The sequence below is a fragment of the Pristiophorus japonicus genome, chromosome 9, assembly GCF_044704955.1.
Source record: "Pristiophorus japonicus isolate sPriJap1 chromosome 9, sPriJap1.hap1, whole genome shotgun sequence".
Lineage (NCBI taxonomy): Eukaryota > Metazoa > Chordata > Chondrichthyes > Pristiophoridae > Pristiophorus > Pristiophorus japonicus.
This window is the reverse complement of record NC_091985.1, coordinates 67,289,640-67,306,563: the sequence shown is the minus strand read 5'-3', so window position 1 is coordinate 67,306,563 and position 16,924 is coordinate 67,289,640. Positions and strand designations below refer to the sequence as shown.

At 39.0% G+C, this 16,924-nt stretch overlaps 1 protein-coding gene across 2 annotated transcripts in view; it reads right to left on the bottom strand.

Moving 5' to 3' along the window:
- Positions 1–16,924, bottom strand: part of eprs1 (glutamyl-prolyl-tRNA synthetase 1) — an 83,997-nt gene that overhangs the window by 40,064 nt on the left and 27,009 nt on the right. For both annotated transcript variants that reach the window (XM_070889437.1, XM_070889436.1), the window contains exons 4-12: positions 14,062–14,218; positions 12,177–12,316; positions 11,081–11,175; positions 9,830–9,956; positions 8,883–9,075; positions 7,467–7,638; positions 1,779–2,012; positions 1,460–1,544; positions 1,150–1,209 (exon numbers count right to left, since the gene is read on the bottom strand). In XM_070889437.1, the coding sequence (XP_070745538.1) occupies positions 1,150–1,209; positions 1,460–1,544; positions 1,779–2,012; positions 7,467–7,638; positions 8,883–9,075; positions 9,830–9,956; positions 11,081–11,175; positions 12,177–12,316; positions 14,062–14,218 (1,263 nt within the window). The remainder of the gene's footprint in view (positions 1–1,149; positions 1,210–1,459; positions 1,545–1,778; positions 2,013–7,466; positions 7,639–8,882; positions 9,076–9,829; positions 9,957–11,080; positions 11,176–12,176; positions 12,317–14,061; positions 14,219–16,924) is intronic.

The window sequence follows — 16,924 nt, the reverse complement described above, 5'->3', positions numbered from 1 at the left end:
TAAGACCCCAGCCAAGCCAACAAAAGTCCTTGAATGGTCTTTCTGCACTCAATGAATTAAAGTCACTTGCTGTCTGTCCGACCAATTTTATAAAATTAATTCAAGGATTGTAAACTGCGCTGTGCTCCTTTTTCTGTCATGTCTATGTTGTTTAGTGCTGTACATTAGACATCATATGGTGCCACTTTTGTGGTACAAAATTTACAATCTAGATTGGACTTGGTACAGTATTTTTATAGTACACATTAATCTAAAACAGGAAACAAAGACAGACTGGTCTCTGAACAAAGTATTTAAAAAAATATAACTTCATCTGATTTTTCAGCACAAGACGTGAAATTATTAAGATATGAAAGCTCGCATATTTACAGAAGCACAGGAAGTTTGCGCCTCTCAGCAACCAATACACTTTCACACAGATTTTCTATGGAGAGAAAAAAAATCAGTAAAAACTGGTTCTACCAGTGGAACAAGACTGAATTTTTTTTTTAAAAAAGCAAAAAAAAAATTGGCTGCTCCAAATGTAGAGAGCAATAATTACTCGCACATTTATTACTTATCTATGCAAATATTCTAAACTGAGTATAGTTGTGTCACTGTCAAAATGTGCAGAAAACCATACCAGCTAAACCACACAATCACAAAAGTAGTTCACAAGGTGGCCGGCTTTGCACACACCTTGAACCTTAAAGTACTGTTGCCATGCTATTCAAGCTGTGAGGTAAACCTAATACTCTAGTTAAAGCAGAAAATTGTTAAGTAATACCTTGTTACAGTTAGCTTGCAGCTTGAAAGAAGCAGAAAATGCAATGCATAATTTGTGTTTAATTCACAATAAATTTGCACATGTTTTGAGGTTACAAAATATTTTTAAAGTAAATGTTTTTCATAGTGTTATTCCAACCCCAAAGTAAACATTTTTCACCCAAAATTGGATTTTTCATACTGTTTAAAGCAACAGAAAAAACACATTTGTCACCATGTAACCAGTCACAAGAACATTCCATTTTCCTCAGACAGCTGTGATATTTATACACTCTGAATTCACACACGTGTGAACAAAGGGCAAAGATTTCAAAAGAAAAAGAGCAATATAAAGCGGATGTTACTCAACAGACAAGAATAAGGTACAGAGATGTTCTGATTTACCTTTTTGTTAAAAGCCCAGATTTTGTCCCACTCCATGTTTACAACGGATCGGGAGCCACCCTGCAACACAATATTTATACAAACTTTTAAACAGAGGACAAGTAATAGCAATACCTTTACATCAAAATATATTTTACACAACAAATTGTGAATTATATTACAACGCATGATTTAGAAGGCAATGAAAGGGTTTCAGAGGGCAGGGGAGAGCGGAGAAGATGAATGAGTTTACCCTGATCACTGACACCAATACAAATGATAAGATACGATGGATCTATGTTGAAAAGCACCTAGCTCATATTCAACTTACTTGAGCAGCAATAAACTGTTTCAATCCCTCAACAGTCATCCCTCTCCGCAGGACTCCACGCACTGTTGGAAAGCGAGGATCATCCCTAAACACAAAATTGTGGACAAAGCAAGTTAATATTTCAAAAACCCATTACGCTCAGAAAAACTACTACATATTTTCAAATAATTTTAGAAATAAAACAAAAAGGATAGAGTAAAAGACAGTATTGCCAGTCTATAATAGAATCAGACACATTTTTTTTTATTTAAATAGCAAATCTTTATGCAAGCTAATTCAAAAAATAAGAGTCAAGTTTACAGTTTTAGTGCAACAGTACCATCCATCCACCAGTCCCTCGTTGACAAACCACGTAAGCTTCCTCTTTGAAAGTACAGTGTTATTTAGGTTAAGGCGGCTGTACTCCCAAATATAAGGTTTTCGAATCTCCAGAGCATCAATGATCCAGTAATATTGCTCATCCCGGTCATGATATTCAGTTGTCCTTAGTGCATGTGTGACATCTTCAATGCTGTCCACTATTGGACATGCAAAGTCATATATTGGGTAAACTCTGCAAATGGAAAAAAAATTGAAATTCAAACATGGCTTTGGTCCATAACATTATTTTACTATACCTGTACCTCTCAATTTATTAATGAAATGATTCATGGAATCAAATATTTACAGCACAGAAGGAAGCCATTCGGCCCATCGTGTCTGTGCATTACATCAGCATCTTTCAGGAATTGCTATAAGATAGTTCATAAGAACATAACATAAGAAATAGGAGCAGGAGTAGGCCACCTAGCCCCTCGAGCCTGCTCTGCCATTTAGTAAGATCATGGCTGATCTGATCTTGGGCTCAGCTCCACTTCCCTACCCACTCCCCATAATCCTTTATTCCCTTATCGCTCAAAAATCTGTCTATCTCCACCTTAAATATATTTAATGACCCAGTCTCCAAGGCATAGAATTCCAAAGATTTACAACCCTCTGAGGGAAGAAATTCCTCCTTATCTCAGTTTTAAATGGGCGGCCCCTTATTCTGAGACTATGTCCCCTATTTTTAGTTTCCCCTATGAGTGGAAATATCCTCTCTGCATCCACCTTGTCGAGCCCCCTTATTATCTTATAAATTTCGATAAGATCACCTCTCATTCTTCTGAACTCCAAAGGCCCAACCTACCTTCATAAGTCAACCCCCTCATCTCCGGAATCAATCTAGTGAATCTTCTCTGAACAGCCTCCAATGCAAGTAGATCTTTCCTTAAATACGGAGACCAAAACTGTACCCAGTACTCCAGGTGTACAGTTGTAGCAGGGCTTCTCTGCTTTTATACTATATCCCTCTTGCAATAAAGGTCGACATTCCATTTGCCTTCTTGATTACTTGCTGTACCTGCATACTAACTTTTTGTGTTTCATGCACGAGGACCCCCAGGTCTCTCTGTACTGCAGCACTTTGCAATTTTTCTCCATTTAAATTATAATTTGCTTTTCTATTTATTCTGCCAAAGTGGATAACCTCACATTTTCCCACATTATACTCCATCTGCAAAATTTTTGCCCACTTAGCTTGTCTATATCTCTGCAGATTTTGTGTGTCCTCCTCACAATTTGCTTTCCCACTCATCTTTGTCATCAGCAAACTTGGCTACATTACAACTCGGTCCCTTCATCCAAGTCATTAATATAGATTGTACATAGTTGAGGACCCAGCACCGATCCCTGCGGCACCCCACTAGTTACGGTTTGCTAACCGGAAAATGACCCATTTATCCCGACTCTCTGTTTTCTGTTAGTTAGACAATCCCCTATCCATGTTAATATATTGCCCCCAACCCAGTGAACTTTTATCTTGTGCAGTAACCTTTTATGTGGCATCTTATCGAAGCCCTTCTAGAAATCCAAATACACCACTGGTTCCCCCTTATCCAGCCTGCTCGTTACATCCTCAAAGAGCTCCAGCAAATTTGTCAAACATGATTTCCCTTTCATAAAACTATGCTGACTCGGCTTGATTGAATTATGCTTTTCCAAATGTCCTGCTACTGCTTCCTTAATAATGGACTCCAACATTTTCCCAACAACAGATGTTAGGCTAACTGGTCTATAGTTTCCTAATTTTTGTCTGCCTCCTTTTTTTAAAATGGGGCGTTACATTCGCGGTTTTCCAATCCGCTGGGACCACCCCAGAATCCAGGAAATTTTGGTAAATTACAACCAATGCATCCACTATCTCTGCAGCCACTTCTTTTAAGACCCTAGGATGTAAACCATCAGGTCCAGGGGACTTGTCCGCCTTTAGTCCCATTATTTTACCGAGTACTACTCATAAGTGATAGTGATTGTATTAAGTTCCTCCCTCCCTATAGCCCCTTCATTATCCACTGTTGGGGTTTTAGTGTCTTCTACCGTGAAGACCGATACAAAATATTTGTTCAAAGTCTCTGCCATTTTCCTGTTCTCCATTATTAATTCCCCAGTCTCATCTTCTAGAGGACCAACATTTACTTTAGCCACTCTGTTCCTTTTTATGTACCTGTAGAAACTCTTACTATCTGTTTTTTTATTCCTTGCTAGTTTACTTCAATAATCTATCTTCCCTCTCTATAATGTTTTCGTCGTTCTTTGCTGGCTTTTAAAAGTTTCCCAATCTTCTGGCCTCTCACTAGTCTTGGCTACAATGTATACCCTTGTTTTCAATTTGATACCATCCCTTATTTCCTTACTTAGCCATGGATGGTTATCTCTTCTCTTACAGTCTTTCCTTCTCATTGGGATATATTTTTGTTGCGAGTTATGAATTATCTCCTTAAATGTCTGCCACTGCTCATCAACCATCCCATACTTTAATCTATTTTCCCAGTCCACTTTAGCCAACTCTGCCTTCATACCTCTGTTGTCCCCTTTATTTAAGTTTAGGACACTGGTTTGAGAACCAACTTTCTTACCCTCCAACTGACTTTGAAATTCAACCATGTTATGCTCACTCATTCCTAGAGGATCCTTTACTACGAGATCATTTATTAATCCTGTCTCATTACAAAGTACCAGATCTAAGATAGCCTGCTCCGCAAAGTATTGTTCAAGGAAACTATCCTGTATACACTCTCTGAACTCTTCCTCTAGGCTGCCCTGGCCAATTTGCTTTGTCCAATCAATATGAAGGTTAAAATCGCCCACGATTATTGCCGTTCCTTTTTTACAAGCTATTATTTCTTGATTTATACTCCGTCCAACAGTATAGCTACTGTTAGGGGGCCTATAGACTATGCTCATCAACAATTTTTTCCCCTTATTATTCCTTATCTCCACCCAAACTGATTCAATATCTTGATCTTCTGAGCCAAAATCGTTTCTCACTAACACACTGATCTCATCCTTTATTAACAGTGCTAGCCCACCTCCTTTTCCGTTCTGTCCTTCTGAATTGTTCAAAGGTCTTTCAGTTCATTTTATTGCATCCTTCCATAATATGAACCCTATTATTTTCTGATCACATCTAGCTGTTATTTTACTGTCTTCATGATAACACATTCCAGCTGTTCAAGTTTTGCTTAAAGAAATACATCCTGATGTCTGTCCTTCTGCCCAGTGCAAGCAGCGTTTCAGGTTTATTAAATATTTATTTTTTGAGAATGATGAACTCTGACTTATTAAATTGTTCCTCGTAGGTCTACCCCCTGACACCAGTAACTAGTCGCTTTACTCTCTGTTGCACTGCCTCTAAGGCCTGGATGCCTCGCAGAACGTGATACAGTATTCTAGGTATAGCCTAATCAGGCAATACTACAACCTCAGCAACATTTGGGCATCTGAATTGAACTGATTTTGGCAATATAATTCTGCATCCTATTTATTTCATTTTTTCCACTTCACACCATTAGGATATGGATAACAAGTCAACTAACACCCATGGGTCTCTTATAACTTCCTCTTGTCAAGTTCTCTCCTACCCATGGAGCAGATTTTTACTTCCAGTATGCAATATCCTGCATTTGTTCATACTTAACTTAATTCACCATTGATCCTCCCAGGTATAAAGCCTATCAAATTATCTTTGTAGTATCTTTGCAATCTCCTCTGGGGATCTGTGATATCTATTTCTATCTTTCTGGATGTGCAACCAGAACTGCAGTCCTTCAGTTATGATCAATGTGAAGACTGAATAAATTATAAGATATGAACCTATCCCTCAGTTTAAAAAAAACAACAATTTGAATTATATAACTTCAGCTTATCTCATAATCCAATCAATATAATTGTTCTCCAGCTGTTCACCCTTATCCTAGCTAGTGGATGCGGTTCAGAATAAGAGCACGGAGAAAAATTTGACCACAATAGCAATCTACATTGTGCAGGTTAACTAGGTCGCAAAGAGAGTGAGGTAGATAATAAACTGCCTGTTGGCATACAATGAGAAGGAGAAACACTTTTAATCTGTATACATATTAGCCAGTTGTGGACTACAGCTGAGTTCTCATAAAACTCTAAATACAATTATGAAACAAATATTCCTTAATTTCACCACAGATCAGGACACCTTTGGGGAGATGCCTCAGTTTGCAAATAAATGTAAGGTTCCTTTGTCAATGGAAATATGTGCTAGTGAAATATTGTACCGACAATCAAAATAGAAAGGACAACAAAACTAATGCTGATGATTGCAATAATGAAAAGGAAAGCCAAGATAAAAGGAAAGTTTTTTTTAAAAACTGCAATTATTATAAGCATAGGTGCAGCTTAAGAAGTTTTGCATGCAAAGAATATTTGCCAAAAGAATGCAAGTCAAAGCAGTATCATGCAAGGCTATAGCTAGAAAAATAAATTTGGTCTGTCAATTGCCCTCCACAAAATCCTATTAGGATACATCAGAATCCCATTCTGGTCAGGTGAGGCAGAATTTACTGCAGCTGGCAAACAAGTCCTTGCCCATTTAATGTCTATGACCTTTTGCACTGCAAGTTGCTGCAAGTTAGAGATCCAAATGGTGCAGTGCCATCTAGAGGGCATCTGGGGTGTGTGTGAACAGGGCAAGGAAGTGTGTCTCCTTAACCAATTAGATTGAAGCATTATTAATGAACAGCCCAGTGTCTGAACCAGCAATGTAAGTTTGAACAGTGAATTCAATGCTAAATCAAATACAGAAAGCAAAATAAAAAGGGAGAAACAAAGATTGGATTAGGAGAATAAAAAGAGACAGAAATTAAAAGCAAGAAAGTAATTTTTTAAATCTCCAACGGCAATTAAAATCTGAAGGAATGAGACTCTACACTTGTAAAAGTTAATTTTCAGCTAGAGAGGTTGTTCGGCAGTAATTACCATCCACCATGCAAGTACAGGAACTTCAGGCCGTTCAATACATTTGAATGGGGAGCATGACCAAGAGATGCCGTTTTTGTACAGCTTATGGATAAACAACTTCCAGATTTTCGATGTTTAACTGTGCATCTGCGCTTGCCTGAAATTGCTATCTAAGTTACGAATATAGTGTTGAGTGCCTAGCCACACCATTACTTTTACAGTAAATTCTGGCCCATTAACTTGTCTTTTCTAAAATTTTCTGAATTATCTTAAATATTTTTCTGATCTCTACTTCACTTGGACAACTGACCTCTTGTATAGACTCCATTGTTATCAATTTCATCCTACAGTACAAAAAACTTAATATGAAGTCAGCAAGATTGCCACGGTCGTAGGCAGATAAGTGAGGAGCCGAAAGTCACATCAATCAGCTGCTGTGCTGAGAGCTTTTAAGGTGTTAGAATTGAGGGGTGTGGAGGAAAGACATATTGCTTTTAATTCTCACCTCTAGATCTGTATCAGTGTCTGGCATCGACACACTTACCAGCAGAACACCTGCATGAGAAAACTACGGCAAATGCCTCCTGATAATGCAGCACTATTGAGGCTTCATTGTGGGGGTCTAGTATGTATATATTTTTTTTAATTTAAAATACCAAAGAAATTAAATATCCTAGAGTGATATTTTCTGAACCTTAATGTGATTGATATATTTCACCTGTATTTGTGCCCTGTGCGAGGATGTGGCACGTTTTTGCATCGGTAGATTGTGGGGTCCCTGAGGCAACCATTGTTGGAGGTCATGTCAATTTTTGCTCGTAAACAGCAGGTTTGCCCATATTCTGTTCCAGTCTTCATCTCTTCCCACATGTGCATGTTCTGCTGCACAGCTGCAGGAAAGAAGTTACATGCAGTGTCAAGACAATAGGAATTTAACTCTAAGGAAGTTACTATTAAAGAATCCCCAGCCAAATAAATACAATAGGAAATCTTCCTCCATTACTACCATTCCTTGAAGCATCTGAAATCTATGGGTTTTCCCCATGTTACTACAATCCGAGACTGCTTGTGCACTATAAGGTGCAATAGTGAGTTGGTTCCTGCAGGGCTTCAACTCATGTTGTTGCATTAGAGATTGACTTTGTGTTCTGAACTTCCATCACCAAGCATGCCACTTTGCAGCTTCTTCCACCCCGAGAATACACTTCGCTTCCCCCAAGGTGGCCATTTTCTGAATGAAAAACAATCTATGGCTTTTTGGTGTATTTTTTTCTAATTGACAATTCAGGAAAAAAAGGCTATTAAACAAAAAATATATATATTTGTGTGTGATATTGAGCCACACAGATCGATCTGTGTCCTGTGCTGAATTAAGCCAATCATTGCACAATTAATTTCAATGCCACCAGGCTTGCAGGGGGGTGGCCAAGATTACTATTCAGGTGACTTTTGTTGGAAGCTGTATATGAATCATAGAATAGTACAGCACAGGAGGAGGCTATTCAGCCCATCGAGTGCACCAACATTCCCTCTTAAGTTGCCCGGGACCGGTTTTTCTAATGTTAAATTTCGAGCACATGTGAAACTGTGAATGGGCCGCGCAGCCCTTTAAAGGGGTCAAACGCCCAGAAAAAAAATTGGTAGGAATATTTATCCGCACCGGCTCTTTCGAACAGCAATCCAGTTAGTCTCACTCCCCCACTTTTTACCCATATCTTTGCAATTTTTTCTCCAAGTATTTATCCAATTCCCTTTTGAAGGCGACTATTGAATCTGTATCCACCACCCTATCAAGCAGTTTATTTTAAATCCTAACCACTCGTTGCATAAAAAAGATTTTCCTCATGTCACCTCTGGTTCTTTTGCCAATCACCTTAAATCTGTGCCCTCTCGTTATCAACCCTTCAGCCACGAGAAAGTCAAGCGAGGGCAGAATCGAGTTCAAATATGATGTCCACTGTAGTCAAAAAGCTTACTAACACATACCATGCAGGCTCATAAGACAAGGTGCAGGAACCATACTCCAGCATTAATCACTCTTTAGGAGAGGTGGGAAAACAAGTGCAGAGAAGAACTAAAGATTTGATAGCTAGTAACCCACACTGATACCAAGCAGAATTTTAATCATACTCACAATTTGCCCTGTGTTTAGATTCAATCCTTTGCTCACGTTCTTGTTTCATTTGATCTGGAGGTGTGTTATCCACGTAAGCGTTCCCATCTCTAATCATTTTGTCTGCATATTGCATTATAATATCAAAATGATCAGAGGTGTAGGTGAATCGATCAGGTTTTATCTGTAGCCTTGAAACATCTTCCAGTATAACCTACAGAAAGCAGTGAATGTTATACACAATTCAACTCCTTGTTAGAATGCAATGCAACATGCTTCAATTTAATTCTAAATACAGGTTGAGAAAAATCTTAAATTCCTCAACTCTGAAGAAAACGGAGATTTGAAAGGCTCGTACATGACACTGTTCTGAAAAGTTTCAAAGAAGGTAGCTAGGCTCTCAAGTGCCTCAGTTATGTGATGTAGGTTAAAGCTAGAAAGGGTAACATTGGAAGTTTTCTGCAGATATATTGCAACATTTTTGAAACTGAAGATGGGATACAGTTTGCTGTTTTATGTTCTGTGCCAGAGAGAGAATAAGTTTAGACCTGCAAGTTCTTAATGTTGGACGACCAAGGGGGGGAAAAAACAGATTAGGCAACTCGCTAGATTGGAAGAATTTACAGTTTCAAGGGGTTAAGTGACTAATTTTCGTCCTGGACTTTTTTCATGTTACCTGATTCGCTCAGAATTTTTTTTTTTTTGGGGGGGGGGGGGGGGGGGGAGATTTTAATTCACTTAGTAATGCAACATCTGTCGTGCTGGGAATCTAAACCATCTAGAAGACTTGGCATTCAGTATGGTCTCAAAACACTGAACCCATTGAACTTAGAAACATATTTTAAAAATTAAAGCTATCTAGATATTAAATTGACAATTTTCATAATCAAATGACATTGTCAAAATGAATGAACACCATGGTTTTATCTATGCACAGATGTATTTATTAAATGCATTTAAATAACAACCTTCTCAAAGTCTTCCTTTTCCTTTTCAGGATTGGTGTCATCAAACCTCATGATGAGTTTCCCCTTAAAGCTCACTTGATAATGCTGATTCAGGAGTGCAGCTTTGGCATGTCCAATGTGTAAATAACTGCAAAGAAATGATTGAAAAACAATGAATAACTACACAGGAGTGATAGGAGTGCTTACTTTCAACAAAATCAGATTATACAACACTGCAACATCTACAACTCGAAAACCCTACACTTGATTTAAGAACGATAACAACTTGCAATTATATAGCACCTTTAAAAGTAGGAAAACATATCAAGATGTTTTACCGAAACTTAATCAGACAGAAATGGAAGCAGAAGTATTCAGGGTGACCAAGAGCTTGTCAAAGAGGTGGGTTTTAAAGATGCCCAAGGTGGAAAAGCAAAATAATTTAGTGAAGGAATTTCAGGGCCTCAGTGGCTAAAGGCCCATCCATGAATGGTGAGGTATAGGGAGGGGTGGGAAATACACAAGAAATACACACAGAGGAGCAGAGAGTTCTGGAGGAGGGGTTTGTAGGCCTAAAATAGGTTAGAGAGAAGCAAGGCCATGAAGGGAATTAATAACAAGGGGGAAAATGTTTAATTTGAGGCACTGGAGGACTGGGAGCCATGGGCTCATTGATGCACCATCAATTTCATCCCACCACTGGACCTCCGACTTTGAACACTTTCATATCATTTCCTTCCTGTTCTTGTGTTCCAATCAGACATTTTTCAAATTCCTTCCCACCCCAAAGCATAGAGTTTAAACCTCCCCACCCAAAAGTCTGGGTCTCAAATACAACAGCTTTTTACTTCAATTCAAAATATTATCAAGTCCCTCTCTAGGGATACAGTGAGGTATCAAGATATTAATTTCAAAGTATATCTTCTTCCTTGTAATCACTATTTTAAGCTCACTATTCCTTTCCCATGACAATACTCCTTCACTTGTCCAGTCATGCTCACATTTTAATATCCTGATTTATCTCGTCACATTCAGTACCTTAAAACCTCCCTTCTATCTTACGTTCCCCAGTCCAAGATTTTGACATCATTCTAAAACAAGCAACAACTGAGATGAGAAAGATATATCTATCTTTTGTAATATTTTCCCAATATTCACCTTTCAGCTTAAAGTTAGACTCAAATGGCTCAACAAAAGTTAATACAAACAGATTTAAAGCCACTCAAGGCTCAGTTTTTTTTTAAAATAGGAAATTTGAAACCATTAACTCACCCACTGGCTTCAGGTGGAAACCTTACTACCACTTTCCCGATTTCTGCACCGGGCAGTTCAACAAATTTTCCACGATCCTCTTTTTTCTCATTCATCTGCAAAAATGATGATGCACAAAGATAAGCATTCCTCAACTGGAGCATATTAACTATAAACTGTCTTTATAAAAGTTTCATCTACCCAATTTAAACTTTTCTAAAACAATTAAGTGGAGGTAGAGATTTTAAAAAAGATTTGTTGCAGAGAAATCCATTTAAGGTCATGTGTTTGAAAAAAAGACACTGAGCCGTAAAGTATCGATCCCACAAAATGTATGGCTGAGCAAAATGGCATGTTTTTTCAGACTTCTCCAAATTGATTTGGCTAATTGCTCAACTGGCTTCACTATCAATTTACTGACACAAAAACATATTAGACAAGTATCAAATTTGCAAGTGACTTATTTTGTAGTGTATTATTTCCCTTTCTTCTCCTACATATCCCAGTGCTACATGCCTTCTGGACCAAGACGACAAGCTAGAAAGCAGGATGCACGCTTTTGCCACTCTTTCGCTAGCCACTTGGAGGCATGGGAGAACAATCCAGGGCAAGCAGCTCATCTAATTTTCCCTTCCACCCTGTAGAGAAGCTTCTTCTCATAGCAACTCTTGATACCAGTACTGGGAACTCATCAGTGGTGAATCACAGATGCAAATATGTCAATGGACAGTGCACTGGATCTGCAACATCCTGCACGGCCATGCCACTCATACTCACAAGTGTCTTTTCTGTAATCATATACTGCTGCATTAATACAGTTACATTAACATTGTATGCTTTCTGAATAAAATGTAAGGCTAGATCGACACATCTCTAATATTAGAGTAATGAAATGAGACAGACAACTAAAATAGGGAGGTTCAGTAAAACAAGAAATCCCTGGGAAAACGGGATACTTAAAATACTACAAATAAAATTGGATACAGTGAGGATATCTCAATGGAGACAGCAGTCAACTTATCTTAGCAGATTTAAAACAACAATTTCTATGCCAGCCCTTAAACTATACTACTATTTCAGTTGGTTTACACAAGATTTTAGAAAACTGCACACTTACCACTTTATTCTGTGGTGTTACGATTGCCCATTTTTTACCCACAGACTGAAATGCATCCTGTGAGCCAAGGAAGTTGTACCATCGTTTAACATGAGCTGGTATCTGGTTCTGACTTAGCTTCTTCTGACAAAGGCTACTTTCTGTTGATAAAAAATATACAGTATTTATAATAAACCTATTGTCTATCATTTAGATACTGGCCATTGAGTCATTTTTACTTTTTTGTCATTAGTTCAGCATTTAAGTTGTTTTCTGCACCCCTCTTAATTGGTAATGAAAGTAGAAAATAACCTGTGTAATAAAACACTTCTCCCCAATTATAATGCCAAAACAAAGTTAGTACAAAAACAGAATTTTTTGGGATACAGCATTTATGACAGTTCCTTATCCATTCCATTATATATTGTAGAAATAAAATCTAATCCCAATATAATTGGAAAAAAAACTTTACAAATTAAAAAAAAAAATACAATTTGGCTCCAGAATTCTGCCCAGCCCAAAAACACATCCTGCCAGACTTCTAAATATCCTAAACTCAAGGTATATCCTCCGTCCCTCTGCTACACTTCAAAATCCCCACCCAGCCAGCTGACTCTCCACATTCAGAGGCCTCACAATGCTGATTTCTACTTCGTACCATACCCTGTTCCGGTATCAATTACCCAAGACTAGAGTTAACAGAAACCGCTGTGTGTCACAGCTCCAAATTACATGCAAAAAGAACGGGCTTCTTTCTTCATATAAAGACACCAGCAGTCACTGCTTAGGCTGGCCATGACTTTCCCCAACTAACATTTAAAGTTATTTAATATGTCCATTATCTTTTCTTTGTGCTTTTTTTTTCAACAAACAGGTACACATTAATTAAGTTCTACTAAAGGCATCACTAAATTAGCAGCTTGGCTCCAACAAGTGTGCTTGTGTTTTGTACTTCCCGCAGATGACCAGTAAGTGTGCGCATTGCTTTTAAACCATGGCGTCGTCCATGTCCCTCATTTTCGCTTCATTTTGTTGACACTCATGATATAGCAGCCTTTGTGGATACCCATATATCTTTAATGTAACATTTTAATGTTTCAAGGAACTGTTATAATCTTAGTATCACTTTCAGCACAAAAAAAAATAATCAGCAGGAATTTGCCATATTTCAACCCTGCTGTCTATAAACATGGACATCAACAAGCCAGATGAGAAGAGTCACACAACAGCAGTACTGAGCAAGGACTGATATGTTTACATCCCCCAAGACCTGTGTGCAGAGTAAAATGCATCATTAAATGTTGAACCAAGTTACAGGTTAACTTAAGTCACACTAGACATAAAACTGTAGAAAAATTCTGAAAGACATGCCATGGAATATATTAAACAGTTCCATAACTCTCAACTGACAATCCCAATTGAGTTGATTAGTTTCACAAGTAGAGTTTTTTTTTGGGTGGTGGGGGGGGGGGGGAGAAGAGATTATGCCTCTGAAGGGATATTGGATTTTTTTCTACATTAAAGCCATTATAAAAATCCAGTTGTTGTTCTTGTAGTACTGTAGTAGTAGTTGTTAGAGAAATCTATCATATTACATGGTTGGCCAGGATATAGTCGATTCATCATATTTGTAGGTTTTCAATTGAAACAAATTTCTTTAAAAGGATTATTACTGTAGCCCAAGGAAAGTCAATTTAAACCATTGTGTAATGTCACTGTGAAGTCATGTCTGTAAAAGAATGATTATTTCCTTAAACAAGAGTTAGAAGAATGTTCAATATAATCACCTCATCTTCAAAATTATCAAGCTAAAACAGAGCTCTTCAAAAATACTAACATAAAATGTACTACACATACAACTTAACAAAAATAAATACATTTTAAACAATGCTATTCTCTTGCCAACCTTTCAATGCTGCCCATACACACAGATCAGCCAGGGTCAACTCATGTCCAACCAGGAACGTCCTGAGAGACAGTGCACGATCAAGCTCTTGTATTGCTGCAGGGAACAGAGCAGAGCTTGCCAATCTCGTGCTGCTGAACTCCAACCAGTGATCAACCTGCCAACAAAAGGATTATAATAAGGAACAGTTTTAAAATTCATAATTTGACTGCACAGTTGAAGTGCGAATGGTAGCTAGCTTAATATAGGGTTTTTATTAAGGTGAGGTGCTTGGTTCTTGACATTTATCAATTGTCATGTTTTTTATGTCAAAATTCCAAAAGAGATCCAAGAATCCTGCTACTTTGTGATATGCTAAAAATAACTTTTCACTAATAAAATAACTAAAAGCTGTTGATGTTATATTTTATTTAAGAAAGGCCAAGTGCCTCGGATCTAATCCCAAAAAGAATTACAGTTCTGTCTGATACAAATGTGACCAAGCTGATCATTTCTCAATGAGAATTATGAACCAGGCCAACAAAAGAGACTTGTTACTCCCAATTGTCTCAGCAGGAATTCATAAAATTTGTATTGTGATCAGTTTTTTTTAAACCATGTGGGAATTGAGGTCACTAGAAACTTGGACTATATGATCAGGAAAATTTATGACCTTTTAACATGCAGACAGTGCTATCATGAAGTTTGTACAGCGATACCAATACAAGTGCAGCATCCATAATCCGGAACCAAAATCGTTCAGGATTCTGCATTTTGCCGGACTCTGGATCGTCTTTCTGACATCACGAATCCGGAAACACTCTAGCCCAGATTCAGGTATTTCCGAATTTCAGAACGTCAGAAAGGGGCAGGCCCCGCCGCGGAGATGTCTGGGCGGGCCCCGCCATCCAGGAAGTGTTGGGTGGGCACCGCCATGGTGGAGCTATTTGAGCGGGTCCCGTCGTGGAGGTGGTGTTCAGGCAGGCCGGCGAGGAAGCCCCAAGGTAAGGGCAGAGGCGGCAAGCGGGGCGAGGCAAGGGGCAGTGGGGGCGAGGCCAGAGGTCAGGTAGCTGCGGGACCCCGAGGTTGGTGGGTCCTGATTCCGCAACATCTTACGGATTCCAGGCGACCCTGCCACCGATCAATCCGGAGTTCAGATTCCAGAACTCCGGATTTTGGATGCTGCACCTGTATGTGTAAGACAAAATACACGCAAGCCAATTTGCTTTAATGTTGTACAAATCTGCTTCTTCTGCAATACTTTTAATTGCTTTCCCACCACAGAGACCCGGAACCATTAACACATTGTTCCAGTGTTGCATAGTTCAAAACATTCTCTTCAAACACATCCCCCAACTTGGAAGGACTAAAGTTTATAACTGGGTGCGATTCACTATTCTAATGAACATGTTACAATCATTTCAGATATCCACCATTACAATTCACCAAACTCTTAATGGGAAAAAAACAGCATTGTAATTGCCAAGGAAATTTCATGTTTGCTATACATTCCTGAAAGCCTCATCACAACACAAAAATTCACTTCAACATTTGCAGTAGATTTCTTCTTCCACTCTGCTAATTCTTTTCTCTCAAAAGGCAAAAGAACTATTCTTCCAACCCTACCTAACTTTCTCCCCTGAAAGCAGTGACTCATGATGGGGTATGGATCCATAGCAGCGTTCATGAACCTTAACACACTGATTCAAATAGCCTGGCTACACTCTTTATCGAAGCTCATACATGAGCAATAGTCATTTGAGGAGGTACAATGGGTGATTGGAACTGCACCCCAAAGGAATCAATGCTTTCAGTAAAAGGAAAGAAAGAAAACTGCTGTTGGGAGTAGGGATGGGGGGGGGGAAGGGGCGGTTTAAAGAGAAGAACAAGTACAAGTTATGATAAAAATTGAAGTTTGTTTTCCCACAATAACTTACAGCTGACTTTTCTTATCAAAAGATGCTGAAAGATATAGGCCGCGAAATTTGGGGATGTAGAGTCAGCCCTTAAGGCCAGTTTTGTTGAAAAAATGGCGGCCGCTATTTTGGAAAGGTCGTTAACACTGCTGTTGTCTCTCATGTAAATATGCAGATTGTGACGTCAATCGACGTGCTACATCTGAATTGACGTACGACTGCGATTTTTGACGTTGCCGCTCTTCATACTACCCTCTACAAAGCACACATGGGAGAACATGCATGTAGCAGTACTGCGGAGATGCTGCCGGCGCTTCTTGAAAGGGACATGCACATATTTAAGTTTTGATTTCAGCTTTTGGACGATGTTTTTTACATTTTATTGGAGTAATGACTTGCTGCAATACATTTAAAAACTTATTGAAGTGTGCAGGGAATGCAGCTGGATGCTTGCAAGGCTTTAGATGTTAAAGGAAGACCTCTGGGAACACCACTTGCTCACAGTCCTGGGGGCTCTAGTTGCAGTCCCTTTGGGGCTGCGACATCACATGGAGATGAAGCAGAGGCAGCAAAGGAGACAAGCTACTCGCAGAAGACAGAGGAGGAAGCAGACGAGGAGGAAGCAGAAGGAAGGAGGCAACCCAGACAGTCACTTTCTGGCTGGGATCGAATCATCCGCCTGCGGTACCAGTGAACACAACCTCTTTTAACATGTCCGACACCTTACTGAGCAGCTGCAGGGCATTCTGGAGGGGAGAGAGTGAACAGCCAGAGGTCGTGGTCCACATTGGTACCAATGACATAGGTAGGAAGAGGGTTGAGGTCCTGCAGGCAGAGTTTAGAGAACTAGGAGATAAGATTAAAAAGCAGGACCTCAAAAAGGTAGTAATCTCCCAGTGCCACGAGCTAGTGACTACAGAAATAGGAGGATAGAGCAGATGAATACGTGGCTGGAGAGATGGTGCAGG